This window comes from Lynx canadensis, chromosome C1 (assembly GCF_007474595.2).
Source record: "Lynx canadensis isolate LIC74 chromosome C1, mLynCan4.pri.v2, whole genome shotgun sequence".
NCBI classification, from domain to species: domain Eukaryota; kingdom Metazoa; phylum Chordata; class Mammalia; order Carnivora; family Felidae; genus Lynx; species Lynx canadensis.
In genome coordinates, this window is record NC_044310.1 from 187,503,058 (window position 1) to 187,516,438 (window position 13,381).

The 13,381-nt window shown below is 37.4% G+C and overlaps 1 protein-coding gene across 2 annotated transcripts in view; it reads left to right on the forward strand.

Annotated features, from left to right (window-relative positions):
• Nucleotides 1-3,334: 3,334 nt before the first annotated feature.
• The window catches only part of CDK15 (cyclin dependent kinase 15), an 80,424-nt gene continuing 70,377 nt past the window's right edge, over nt 3,335-13,381 (forward strand). For both annotated transcript variants that reach the window (XM_032594159.1, XM_032594160.1), the window contains exons 1-4: nt 3,335-3,495; nt 4,206-4,355; nt 4,556-4,650; nt 12,216-12,295. In XM_032594159.1, the coding sequence (XP_032450050.1) occupies nt 3,373-3,495; nt 4,206-4,355; nt 4,556-4,650; nt 12,216-12,295 (448 nt within the window). In that variant the 5' untranslated portion in view covers nt 3,335-3,372. The remainder of the gene's footprint in view (nt 3,496-4,205; nt 4,356-4,555; nt 4,651-12,215; nt 12,296-13,381) is intronic.

Here is a 13,381-nt window from a genome sequence, read left to right on the forward strand (position 1 = left end):
CATCTTAAGCCAAATGGGAGTCCCTTCAAGTTGGCTACTACATCCTTTTAAGATGACTTCCATTGACATAAGATGAGCCTGGGACATCTTTCTTTTTTAAAAAGTTTTTATTTAAATTCCAGTTAGTTAACATGCAGTGTAATGTTAGTTTCAGGTGTACAATATAGTGGTTCAACACTTCCATACATCACCCAGTGCTCATCACAAGTGCACTTCTTAATCCCCATCACCCATTTAACTCAAGCCCCCATCCACCTCCCTTCTGCTAACAATCAGTTCTGGGACATCTTTCTTGATAACTTCTTAGCTTTCATGTTCTTGGTAGTCAGCCACCATTTCTCCATGGATGTTTGATTCTTTTTAATTGAAAATGGTATTTAGAGACCACAAACGGAGTACTAGGTTGTTCATTACTATTGAGTCAACATTGTTTCTAGGTCTTTTGGCTGACAGAATTTTGTTTTTAAAGAAAAAAAATTTATAAGTTCATATGGATATTTCCAAATAAAATTTAAGATAACATGATTTGGGGGCACCTGGCTGGCTCATTCAGTAGAGCATGTGACTCTTGATCTCAGGGTTATGAGTTTGAGCCCCATATTGTGTGTAGAGATTGCTTAAAAAGATAAAGATAACATGATTTTTATTTGGTTTGTTTGATTTGATATTTATGTCTATTTTTTTCTTACGCTGAAAAGTTTAGTTCTGATGACATTGTCATAATTATGTATTTGTTTAATCCTAAAATACACCAATAACAGTTTCAAATAATAGCAATATTGCTAATGTTAGTAAAATTACTGACTACAATGTATTTCTCCTCATGTCTTTGTCACACAAAAACACAAAAGCATTTTGTTTTTTCCACCTAACAATGTATTTTGATGATCATAGCCTATCATTACATAGAAGTCTCTCCTTTTTATAGCTGCATATTGCCCCATTGTATGAATGTTTATTTTTAATGTTTCTGACAAACTTCACATTATTCCTCCTCTTACTGTCTGTTGAATACTTGTGATAATCTACATATTCTAGAAAGGTTATAATTAAACCATAATTCCTAATAATTGGGCTAAATTTAGACAGAATGCAAATATTGGAAAAAGTGTAAATTTTCAGCTAAACATAGTAGAGTAGTTTGAATACCCAATGACTGAGAAAGGAAAAAGGACTCCAAAAACATAGGGAGGGAGAATCTAGCCTGAAATTGTATATAACTTGTGATTTTACTGCTTGTTAAAAAATGGCTACTATTTGTCTTAATACAGATTCCCTGAAAACAGCCTGAAGCAAAAGCTTACATGCTAACACTTAATAATTTTGAGGAGGAGAAGTCATGTGCAATCCGGGGGAAATAGAAGGGAGGAGAAAGGGAATCAAAGCAGAGAAGGAGGGAAAGCAAGCAGGTGCAGGGAGTGTGTTTCTGAGCTGGCCTCACCTCCTTAACAGACATTGTGGGTATCATAATGGCAGTGCACTCCGCGGGACTTCCTCATGTCTCGATTGTGTCACCTGACCCTGACAGGCTATGGCCAGGCATGGGAGTCTCTCTTGTCAGTCAGCTTCATGTGTGGGGGCTCTTTGGTCTGTGACAGAGGGAGGCCATGCTTTGAGACAACATAGTGGACTTCTCAAGCCATGAAACTGACCAGGCTGCTGAGGTAGGTCCGGCCAACCTGGAGTGGTGTGAGCACTGGGTCCAATTCACAGTTCAAAATGAAGTCATCTAAATCTTCTGTCCTTACTCAGAAATATTTGATAATAAAAATTGTTTTGGACATAGATCTAGCAAACATCTTTTTTTTTTTAATTTTTTAATGTTTATTTATTTTTGACAGAGAGAGAGAGAGAGAGAGAGAGAAAGAAAGACAGCATGAGTGGGGGATGGGCAGAGAAGGAGGGAGACACAGAATGTGAAGCAGGCTCCAGGCTCTGAGCCATCAGCCCAGAGCCCGACGCGGGGCTCGAACTCAGGGACCGTGAGATTGTGACCTGAGCTGAAGTCGGACGCTTAACCGACTGAGCCACCCAGGCGCCCCCAAATTATGATAAATTCTAACAGAATTAAGTATTCTGAGAAATTAACTTCTTTCACTTTCTGTTGATTGTTGGTCAAAGGTTTATTTGGTCTTTAACCAAATAAAAATTTTTGAGGTATTAGTTTAACTGGTCATTTTTTTTTTTTTTTTTTACTAAATGTCTCTAATTTGAGTGAATCTTTAAACTGGCCTATTTTACATCTCTTCTCTTATGGAAATTTTGAAATAAAACTTCAAATTTCATAATTCATAATGAAATGTTCATATTCAATTAAATATGTTCATAATGTTCATAATTAAATTCTCTGAAACTTTCTTTTAACTGTTGAGGTTCAGGTATCAAATATATATAAATATTGCTGTGGTAATAGACATGACTCATTTTTCACCCCTTAATGATACTGATTGTACGTGTGTGTGTGCGTGTGTGTGTGTGTGTGTGTGTATCCTACATTCTGTCTCATTCTGATTAGTACATTATAGTGGCAATAACATTAGGAGTCTATGAGAGAAAAAGTTCTGTTCAAACACTACAAAGTTAACTCAAGCTATTTCCTTGACATGTCATGCTATTAATATGGTAAACATTAATTACATTTATGTGGCAGGAAGGGGTAGGGGAAGGAGTGGGAAGAAGAGAGAAAGAGAAGGAGATATTTTATGCAAACTCCTCACTCCCCACCATTGGATAATATCACTATCTGTATAGTAAAAACAATACAGGTGCTTACTAGATCATTTTTGAATCAGTGAATGGATGACTACCGCTCTGGAGCTATTAAATATTATATACTATTGCTTGGAGGCAAAGAGACAGAGCTATTTTCTTGTTCTATGATTCTGTGGTTTCTTTCACTACTAAAAGCTGGCTAGGTTGCAAATTTATTTTAAAGTCTGGGAAGCAAAACGCTTTCAGATGAAAGGCAGGGAGAAAATACTCAACATGTCCACTTTAGCACCAGGGAAGCCTAATCAATATCATTATCATTTACATGGATAAGCAATGTAAATTCATAAAAGCTATGTATACTAACAGCACTAACTTATGCCTGGAATAAAAAACTTTGTGCCAAGATTGATTCTATGCAATATTAGATGTCCTGTTTTCGGTTGTGCTCGTAAGAATGCAGGCAGCCACCTTTTCGATGTAGTTTCTTGCGCTGATAAGGAAAACTGCTGAAGTCATGAGGCTGCTCCGCTCAGAGCCCTCATGTGAGTCATATGAAAGCTCCAGCATTGCTGACCTCTGGCAAAAAGGGAGCGAACGAGGACAGGAGAAGCAGAGGGGAAGAGGTTCAAGTGCGCGTTTTCTCCTTGAACCTAGAAGATTATGGGTCAAGAGCTGTGTACAAAGACTCTCCAGCCTGGATGCAGCTGCCATCGCTGTTGGGAGGGAGGCGATGCACACAGCTGTCAGAGGACTGCGCCTGTGCCGGCGGAGGCTGCGATCGAGGTATTTGTAACCCGGCAGGAGCATCTTCCTCGTTGATAAACTAGAGAGCTCAGAGACTCCCTTTCTGGAGCAGGGTCTGATTTCTCTGCGGTGGGTCAAAAACAATAAAAAGAAAATTCTATTAAAGTCACTGAGAATTTATGGCTGTTGCTATTAAGTTTGGGGATGTTCTTGTAAAGCAAAAGGGAAAAATAATCCTATGCTTTGGGCTACACGAAATTCAGTGACTTGAAGTTGAGAAAGTAGTTATTCTCTTGGAATATCTGAAGTACTAAGTTACACAGCTGAGCCCCAGAAAGCAAGCTGCAGTATTGGTATGCTATGGATTCAAAATCACAATGATTAGCTTATGATTATTGGCAATGACATACTAGAAAATTATTCCCCAAAAGAGATAAATTAAAAGAACATGAAAAGACTGAACCAAACAGAGAAAAATTGGAAACCATCCATCAGAGAGATTTAGGTTAATCTAAGTGTTAAAGAAATATTTTTAAGTGAAGAAACAATGTAGAGTTTTAGCAGGTGATATCATTATGGTCTTTTTTAAGGATCTGACTTTCGGGAAAGGATTTGCTTTTTGGGGTGTAGGAGGCTTAGAAAACATCTGAAGAGTAACAATCAGATAAGTGGAGAAAAAAATGCTTTATGCCAGCCACTGAGTCTTGACTTTGCATACATTTTATTCCTGTACTGTCTTTTTTCTCTAGCTAACAGACCTAAAAGAAGCATCATGTTCCATGACTTCATTTCACCCCAGGGGACTTCAGGCGGTCCGTGCCCGGAAGTACAAGAGTAAAAGGCCACGGAGTAACAGTGATTCTTTTCAGAAAGAGGATCTGAGGCAGGGTTTTCAGTGGGTGAGTGAACAGCTGATGTTGAAGTAGAACAATTTAATACATGCTTGTCTAGGAGGCTGGCCTTTACTTCTAGGGCAGGTACTGAGAGGGCCCCAAGTATACTTGGGCAATGCTAATTTCTCTGGGAAAAATGTCAACCCTAAAATATGTGTTCTTTCTTTCCTTCCCACCTCTCTCCCCTCCCCATTCCCCTTAAGCAGAGGAAGAACCTCCCTTTTGGGGCAGCCTCATCTTACTTGAACTTGGAGAAACTGGGTGAAGGTTCTTATGCCACAGTTTACAAGGGGATTAGCAGGTGAGTAACTCATAGCTGGGAGAGACTCTAGAGATGAGGATCCCACCCCTCTGATTTGAAATTATAGAGCCAGGTAACACATGACAGAAGTTCAGGACCAGTGTAAGACACCATAGTCAACAGGGAGAGACATGATGATTTAAATAGTCTGGCAAGGAAAACAAACTTCTCTTGCCCTAATTAAAATCAGTTCACTAAGACGTTTATCAACTTTTCTCTCTTTTATTCAATTTAAAGTAGAATTTTTCTACTGCTGACCCAAAGAACAATTACTGCTCTTCACAAGTGCAGCTGGTAAGGTGTCTCTAAAGGGTTTTTCACGTCTCTCCCTAAAATACGAAGACAGAGTTTGCAACGTTGAATTTGTTCCTTCATTCTTCCTCTTACCTTCATAGAAGAAGCTGCACTTGGTTTCTACAAAGCATGATACATGCAAAAAATTATTAGTATTTGGGTTTGTATACTTGTAAAATATATAAAATGGTTGGAGAAAAAAAATAATGCTAATCCAGAAGCCAAGTGCCCATTTTGGCTAATGAAGTTTATTGAACATATGTGAAAGATCCATGAACTTCATTGGTTTTTAGCCAAGACGAGAAAGTCAGAAGGTCTGCTTTCTTTAATTTATGTTCCAATGGAGAAAATAATAGCTCAATAGTGGTTAAATGTTAATTTTAAAAATGTAATATAAATATTGTAAGACTAGCTATTATTTATCCCAGTAATCACAGTATTAGTTTTTAATGTTAAAACAGGATTTTAGGCAAAAATCATTTTATATACATTATTTAATACAATTCCATAGACTATCTTAGGAACTAAGAATATAAAATGTTTCCTTCAAGGGAGTCAACTGAGTAATAGTTTCAAAAATACATCAGAGGGGCACCTAATTGGCTCAGTTGGTTAAACGTCCAACTCTTGATTTCAGCTCAGGTCATGATCTTGCAGTTTGTGAGATCGAGCCCTGCATTGGGCTCTGAGCTGACAGCATGGAGCCTGCTTGGGATTCTCTCTCTCCCTCTCTCTCTACCTCTCCCTGGCTCACTCTCTCTCTGTCTCAAAATAAATAAACTTAAAAAAATACATTAGAAATACTCGTTTAAGTGCATAGAGATATACATACAAGTACATTCATTGCAGCAAGATTTATAATAGAAAAAGTAAAAAAAATCAGAGTAAAAACCTGGTCACAAATGCCCATTCATGGAGTACTAGCTAAATAATCACGATGCAGTGAAGTGGTGTGCAGTCATCTAAAGTATGAAGAAGATGTACCGATACAAGGAGATGTCCGATATTTTAAAAAACAAAAGCAAGTTACAGAACAATATGTATCCTATATTCTCATTTAGAAAAAAAGTACTCAGGTGTACTATGCGTGTATAAATTTATGTGTGCATCGAGGAGTCTGGAAAAATGCATAAGAGATTGTGAAATGTAGTTACTTCTAGTGGCTAAAACTGTGGTGGGCAAAGAAAGATTACTCGGACTTTTCAGTTTATTCCTTACTGCAAAGACATTACATTTATAATTTTAAAATAAGTAAAAAAATACCACAGAGATGGATGCCAAATAAATTCAACACCAATTACTACTTTTTAAAACTCTGAACAAGATAGGAATAGCATGATAATTCCTCATTATGATGTAGAGTATTTCAAATCAACAATCCACATACCTTCTTTCTTAAATACTAGAGACACCTCCATTGATTTAGAGATAGGACAAGAATTCTCATTATCCTTCACTGTTAAAGATTATAGCAAATATTCTAGCCAATGCAATGACCAAAGAAAACCCCTGACTATCATTTTTGTGGACTACAGAATTGTCTACCTAAAAAACCCAAGGCAATAATCTAAGGAACCAGTAGCAGCAGTATGACAGAATAAGGTGATCAGTTACAAAATCAAAATACACTTATCAAAAGTTGTCTTGTGTATTAACAATAACCAGTTACTAGAAAGTTCAGCAAGGGAAGTTACTCTCACAACATCAACAACAAAAATCATTACTGTGAAAAAATGGGCGAGGGTAACTGAGAGACATAAAGACTTGAGAAAGAGTCAGACAGGCACTCATTCATTCTACTAATATTTATTAAACACCTACTGTGTGCCAGACACTCTTTTAGACAATAAAGATTCATTGGAGAACAAAGGTGACAAAATTCTCTGCTCGTATGGAGTGTACATACTAGTCACGGTAAGATAGGCAATAAACAAATTAATGAAAGACCGAGTTTATCGAAGAGTGAAAAGTGCTTTGGAAAAGAATAAAACAGTGGAGAGGGATGGGGAGCCCCAGAGTAGGGTGGTGGATGACTATTCTAAATAGAGAGATGAGAAGGGAACACTTGAACACAGACTCTGACAAAGGTGAGGCAGGAGCCATGTGTATGTATAGTGGAAGACAGCCTCATGCAGAGGGAACAGCAAGCAACAAATCCCTGAGGCAGGAGGAGGCCAGGCATTGGAGGGGAGAGTGGAAAGACACGTGGACAGGGAAGAGCTTCAGTTGCAGTAGATCGGGTGTATAAGGTATTATGGATTATTCCAGAGATTATTGAAGTACAGAATATTTGAATTAGAAAATCTAATAGTGCAAAGATGTCAGTGATTCTTTAATTTCAAGTTTTAATATATGTTATTTTTTAAAGTTTATTTATTTATTTTGAGGAACAGAGAGAGAGAGAGAGAGTGCACACAAGCACGGGAAGCAGGGGAGGGGCAGAGGAAGGGAGGGAGAGAAAATTCCAAGCAGGCTCCATACTGTCAGCATAGAGCCCAAGGCAGGGGCTCCCCCCACGAACCTGAGCCAGCTAGAACCTGGCTCTATCTCATGACCTGAGCCAAAATCAAGAGACAGATACTCAACTGACTGATCCACCCAGGCACCCATCAAGTTTTAATATATTCTAAATATGTTCAAAACCCACAATAATTAAAATAGTATAGTATAAGAAAAGGCAGATCAAAGAAATATGATTTTTTTAAGTCCAGAACAGTCACAAACCTAAGTATTAGTAAGATCTAATATATAATCATGGTATAAAAGTCAAATCACTATCAAATCAGTGGGGAATAGAAGACAGTCCAATAAATGAAGTTGGGATGATAGTTAGCAACTTGGAATAAGTAAATATATAATATGAATTCCTAGTAGATTAAAGAGCTAAATGAAAAAGAAGAGATAAGAGCTGGAAGAATAGGTAGAGGAATTCTGTGTCACCTTTGGGCTAGAAAGGTCTGTCTCTTCAAAACACTGAAGTCGGAACCCTTAAGTGTCCATGGTGCCCCATCTACCCATGTATGTTCTAGGGAGCCCTAGTTCTGAGAGACCTTAGGATATTTCATTGAAAGTTACTATTGCCAAATTGTTGCAGGGAACCCTAAAACAAAGTAAAAAATGTGATTCCTTATTATAGATGCTCTCAGCATCTTTAAAATGTTAATGTATACCATGACTATCTAAGAAAGATTAAGAAAATTGAAAAAAAAACTTTTGTAATGTTTATTCATCTTTGAGAGAGAGAGAGTAGTGGAGGGGCAGAAAGAGAGAGAAACACAGAATCTGAAACAGGCTCCAGGCTCTGAGCTGTCAGCACAGAGCCCAATGCAGGGCTCTAACTCACAAAACGTGAGATCATGACCTGATGCTTAACTGACAGAGCCACCCAAGTGCCCCAAGAAAAATTTTAAAGTGTAAAGCATTTTCTAAACATATTTGACCAAAATACTGTTTTGGGGGGTGGAGAGAATTTCACAGAGGTATGCTCTGAGTAAAAAAAACATTTTGGAAAATATTGAACTTCATAAAAATTTTAAAGTTCCAAATTTCAAAAACATGTTCAAATAGACAAAAGAAATTGGTGAAAAGTATATGCAAAATATTTCAATTAAAAAGATATGCAAAATATTTCAATATCCAATGCAAATTAGCAAATCACAAAAGAACAGAAAAGACCAATAAACTTAAGAAAATTCAGGTCCACAAGTAGTTAAAGAAATAGAAATCAGAATATGATAATCCTTTTTAGGCAAATTAAATAGGCAAAAATAAATGAAGATAAAAGTATGACACCAAAAAACAAACCCCACATTTATGAAGGTATGTCAAAGGGACACAGGAACCAACTGAAAGAGCTCCCAAAGGACAAATCTGGAATATTTGAGCAACAAAATAAACTAATATTGGATTATAACCCAAAGTGTAAAATAAATATCTATGAGTCTACACTGATATAAATAAATGGCTCAATAAATTAATAAATGGGAGAGAAGAGACAATTTTCCTGTGCAGAAGAATTCCAAATAATTTATGTAAATAACCCGCCCTCAAGGAGTTGAAACATAAATCCCCACTCCTTAAGTGTGACCTACTCATAGTGACATTCTTCCAAAAGTACACTGTGGAAAGGGAGTTGGGGGGGAAAGAACTACAGTGAAGAAACCTGACAGATACTATCTCAGCCTGGTGATTAAGGCCAATATAAAGTCATAAATTCTGACAATAGTATGTATCCTTAATATGATGGGATGAAAATGGACTTTACCTTCTCAAAATCCATGTCCCCCGTCTAATCATCAAAAAAAAAAAAAAAAAAATCAGAAATACTGCAATAGAGAGGTATGCTACAAAATTTTTCACCAGTACTCCTCAAAACTGTCATGGTCATCAACAAGTCTAGGAATCTATCACAGCCAAGAGGAGCCTAAGGAGACATGACGACTATATATAACGCGGTATGCTAACAGAGAAAGGACATTAAATAAAAACTAAGGAAATCCTGGGGGCGCCTGTGTAGCTCAGTCGACTGAGCGTCCAACTCAGCTCAGGTGATTGTCACACGGTTTGGGAGGTCGAGCCCCGTGTAGGCTGTGCACTGACAGCCCAGAGCCTGCTTGGGATTCTCTCTCCCCCTCTCTCTGCCCTTCCCCCCACCCAAAATAAATAAATAAACTAAAAAAAAAAAAAAAAAAACTAAAGAAATCCTGATAATCATACTGCAATATGTAAATGTATCAGACATTGTACAGATTTAACCTACAAATTCTGTACGTTGATTATGTCTCAAGTTCAAAAAGACTAAGATAGATAAGTTTATTGATTTCATAAATTTTTACATATCTACCATATCTACTTTAAAAAAGATAAAAAGAATGCATTTTGAAATCAAGTTGGAAAACCATAATAAACTTGTAAATGTTATTTTTTAAAAAGGCAATATGTAACAGCAAGTAAATTTTTAAAACTTAAAAATCATCAGGGTGCCTGGGTAACTCAATCGGTTAAGCGTCTCACTCTTGATTCCAGCTCAGGTCATGATCCAAGGGTCCTGGGATTAAGCCCTCATGGGGTTCTGCATTGAGCATGGAGCCTGCTTAAGGTTCTCTTTCTCTCCCTCTGTGCCTCTCCCCTGCTCACGCTGTATCTCCTCTCTCACTCTCTCTCTGAAAAATTAAAATAAAATAAACTTAAAAATCATCTATGAGGCACCTGGGTGGCTCAGTCAGTTAAGCAGCAGACTCTTGATTTCGGCTCAGGTCATGATCTCACAGTGTCAGGCTCCATGCTGTCAGCTTGGGGTTCTACTTCTCTCTCTGCCCCTTTCCTGCTTGCTCTGTCTCTCTCAAAGTAAATAAATTTGAAAAATGATCTATAATCCATCACTCTAGCATAACAATTGCACATGCACAATTTGTCTTCTACTTGCACATGGTTTATTTAAAGTTACAAACATGGTGTGCTTGCTATTTTGTATTCTATTTATTTTATCATGAATATTTTCCACTTTCTACATGTCTCTGGACTTGAGTTTTTGTCATGAATTCAAAATATTCCGTTGTGTTGATGTACCACACATATTTAAATTGTTCTTCTAATGTTGGACATTTCAGCTATTTCTATTTGGTTCTATTATGAGGCACCTGGGTGGCTCAGTCAATAAAGCAGCTGACTCTTGATTTCGGCTCAGGTCATGATCTCACAGTAACCATAAGTGTTAGTTAATAAACTATAAGCGTTAGTTAATAATAGTGTATCAATATTGGTTCATTAATTACAACAAATGTATCATACTAATATATTCACAGTGGAAGAAACTGGATGTGGAGTATGTGAGAACTCTCTGTACTATCTTCTCAATTTTTCTGTAAATCTAAATCTGTTCTAAAAAATGAAAAAACAAAACAAAATAAAAACTCTGCCCAGTGTTGGCAAGAAAGTGCTGGGATGGCCATTCTCATGACCAGTGAGTGGTGTAATCACTCTGTGGCATAATTTGGGAACATGCATTCAAAACAATAAAAACTTGTGCACAGCATACTCTGACTTAGCAATTCCAACTCAACCCTAAGAAAAGAATAGGGGCTATGTGAAAAGACTGATACAGACATGATCATGACTGTATTTTTATAATAGTCAAAAGAAACATTTTAAAAGCATTTGGAACCGGCCAAGCATAAACACACTGTAGTGTATTTATATGATAAAATATTATATCATTATTAAATATTTAATTAAATATCATCCTATACTGTAAAGAATGAATAAAAGAAAAATGGCAGAAAAGCAAGTTACTGATAACATGACATGAATCCCGCTGTATTGAAAATCGCGTATTTATACATGTATTAAAATCTCAGTTCTCTGGCACCTCACTTACATCCGTGAACAAAACATTGAATAAGGGGAGAGCAAGAGGAGGTTAGAGAAAGAAGTAATGGTGGGCCTGGGCAGGTCAGGTGGCACCTAGAAGGTAGTTGTAAGAATTTGGCTTTTATTCAGATTGAAATGTGACCAGGGCACCTGGGTGGCTCAGTCAGTTAAGCATCCAACTTTTGATCTTGGCTCAGGTCATGATCTCACAGTTTGTGGGTTCCAGCAACCCCCCCTCCCCTCCCCCCATCGGGCTCTGTGCTGATGGTGCAGAGCCTGCTTGGGATTCTGTCTCTCCTTCCCCCTGCCCCTCCCCTGCTTGCGTGCGCACACAGACACACACACACACACACACACACACACTCTCTCTCTCTCTCTCTCTCTCTATCAAAATAAATAAATACATAAGAAAAAAATTTTAACAGAGTGAAATGTGACAATAATGGTAGGTTTTGAGCAGAGAAGTGATTTATTCTGAAATTCCCTTAAAAAGGATCCCCTGGGCTGCTCTATTGAGACAGTAGGGGTACAAATGTACAAGTAGGGAAACTGTTAGGTGGCCACTACAATAATTCAGATGAAAAATAAGGATGGTCCAAATAAGTGCAGAAAAGGAAATGAAAGGAACAATATACATCAAAGTATTATGAGGATGGGTTTAGTGCCTTCCTGTGTTCTCCAAAGTTTCTACAATGAGTAAAGAGGAAAAAAAAATATTTTGGTATACATACATATGACTTTTAAAACTGCCTATTTTCAGAAAATTGTGGATTCATATGCTGGAATATATTTGGAAGGAAAAGCTACTTTCATTAAACTATCCTTAGTATAAACTGCTGCTATGAACCATCACAATAAATGTGTGTCCTCCCCATCCCTCTCCCCACCCCCAACTCTTCCAGGATAAATGGACAACTAGTGGCTCTAAAAGTCATTAGCATGAATGAAGAGGAAGGAGTCCCATTTACAGCTATTCGGGAAGGTAAGATCCAAGAGATCTATCTTACAGGTCCTTGATTTGGTAAGAAAAAAAAAATCCATTGAATCTATCCATTCAGCATCTAGCTTTTGATATTTCTAGAAGTAATATTATAATCACAACTGGAGAATAGTATGGAAGTTCCTCAAAAAATTAAAAATAGAACTATCCTATGACCCAGCAATTACACTACTAGGTACTTATCCAAAGGATACAAAAATGTTGATTTGAAGGGGCACATGCACCCCAAAGTTTATAGCAGTGCCATCCACAATAACCAAATTATGGAAAGAGTCCAAATGTCCATCAACGGATGAGTGGATAAAGAGGATGTGGTAGGTATGTGTGTAGATATATACATACACAATGGAATGTGTGTAGATATAGATATAGATATAGATATATATCTACACACAATGGAATATTACTCAACATTCAAAAAGAATGCAATCTTGCCATTTGCAACAACATGGTTGGAGCTAGAGTGTATTATGCTAGGTGAAGTAAGTCAGAGAAAGATAAATATCATGATTTCACTCAAATGTGAAATTTAAGAAACACAACAGATGAACATAGGGGAAGGGAAGGAAAAATCAGTTAAAAAGAGAGGGAGGCAAACCATGAGAGACTCTTAAATACAGAAAAAAAAACTGAGGATTGTTGGAGGGGCACTGGGGGGGGATGGGCTAAGTGGGTGATGGGCATTAAGGAGGGCACTTGTTGGGATGAGCACTTATAAAAGTGATGAATCACTGGATTCTACTCCTGAAACCAGTACTACGCTGTATGTTAACTAGCTTGAATTTAAATTAAAAAATAATAGTAATTGCAACCGTATTCTTCATTATAGTTTTTGGAGCATATTTATACTATCATTTTATGATTTATTCTTTTTTTAATGTTTTTATTTATTTTTGAGACAGAGAGAGAGACAGAGCATGAGCAGGGGAGGGGCAGAGAGAGAGGGAGACACAGACTCCGAAGCAGGCTTCAGGCTCTGAGCTGTCAGCACTGATCCTGACGTGGGGCTCAAAGCCATAAAGCACGAGATCATGACATGAGCTCAGGTTGGACTCTTAACTGATCGAG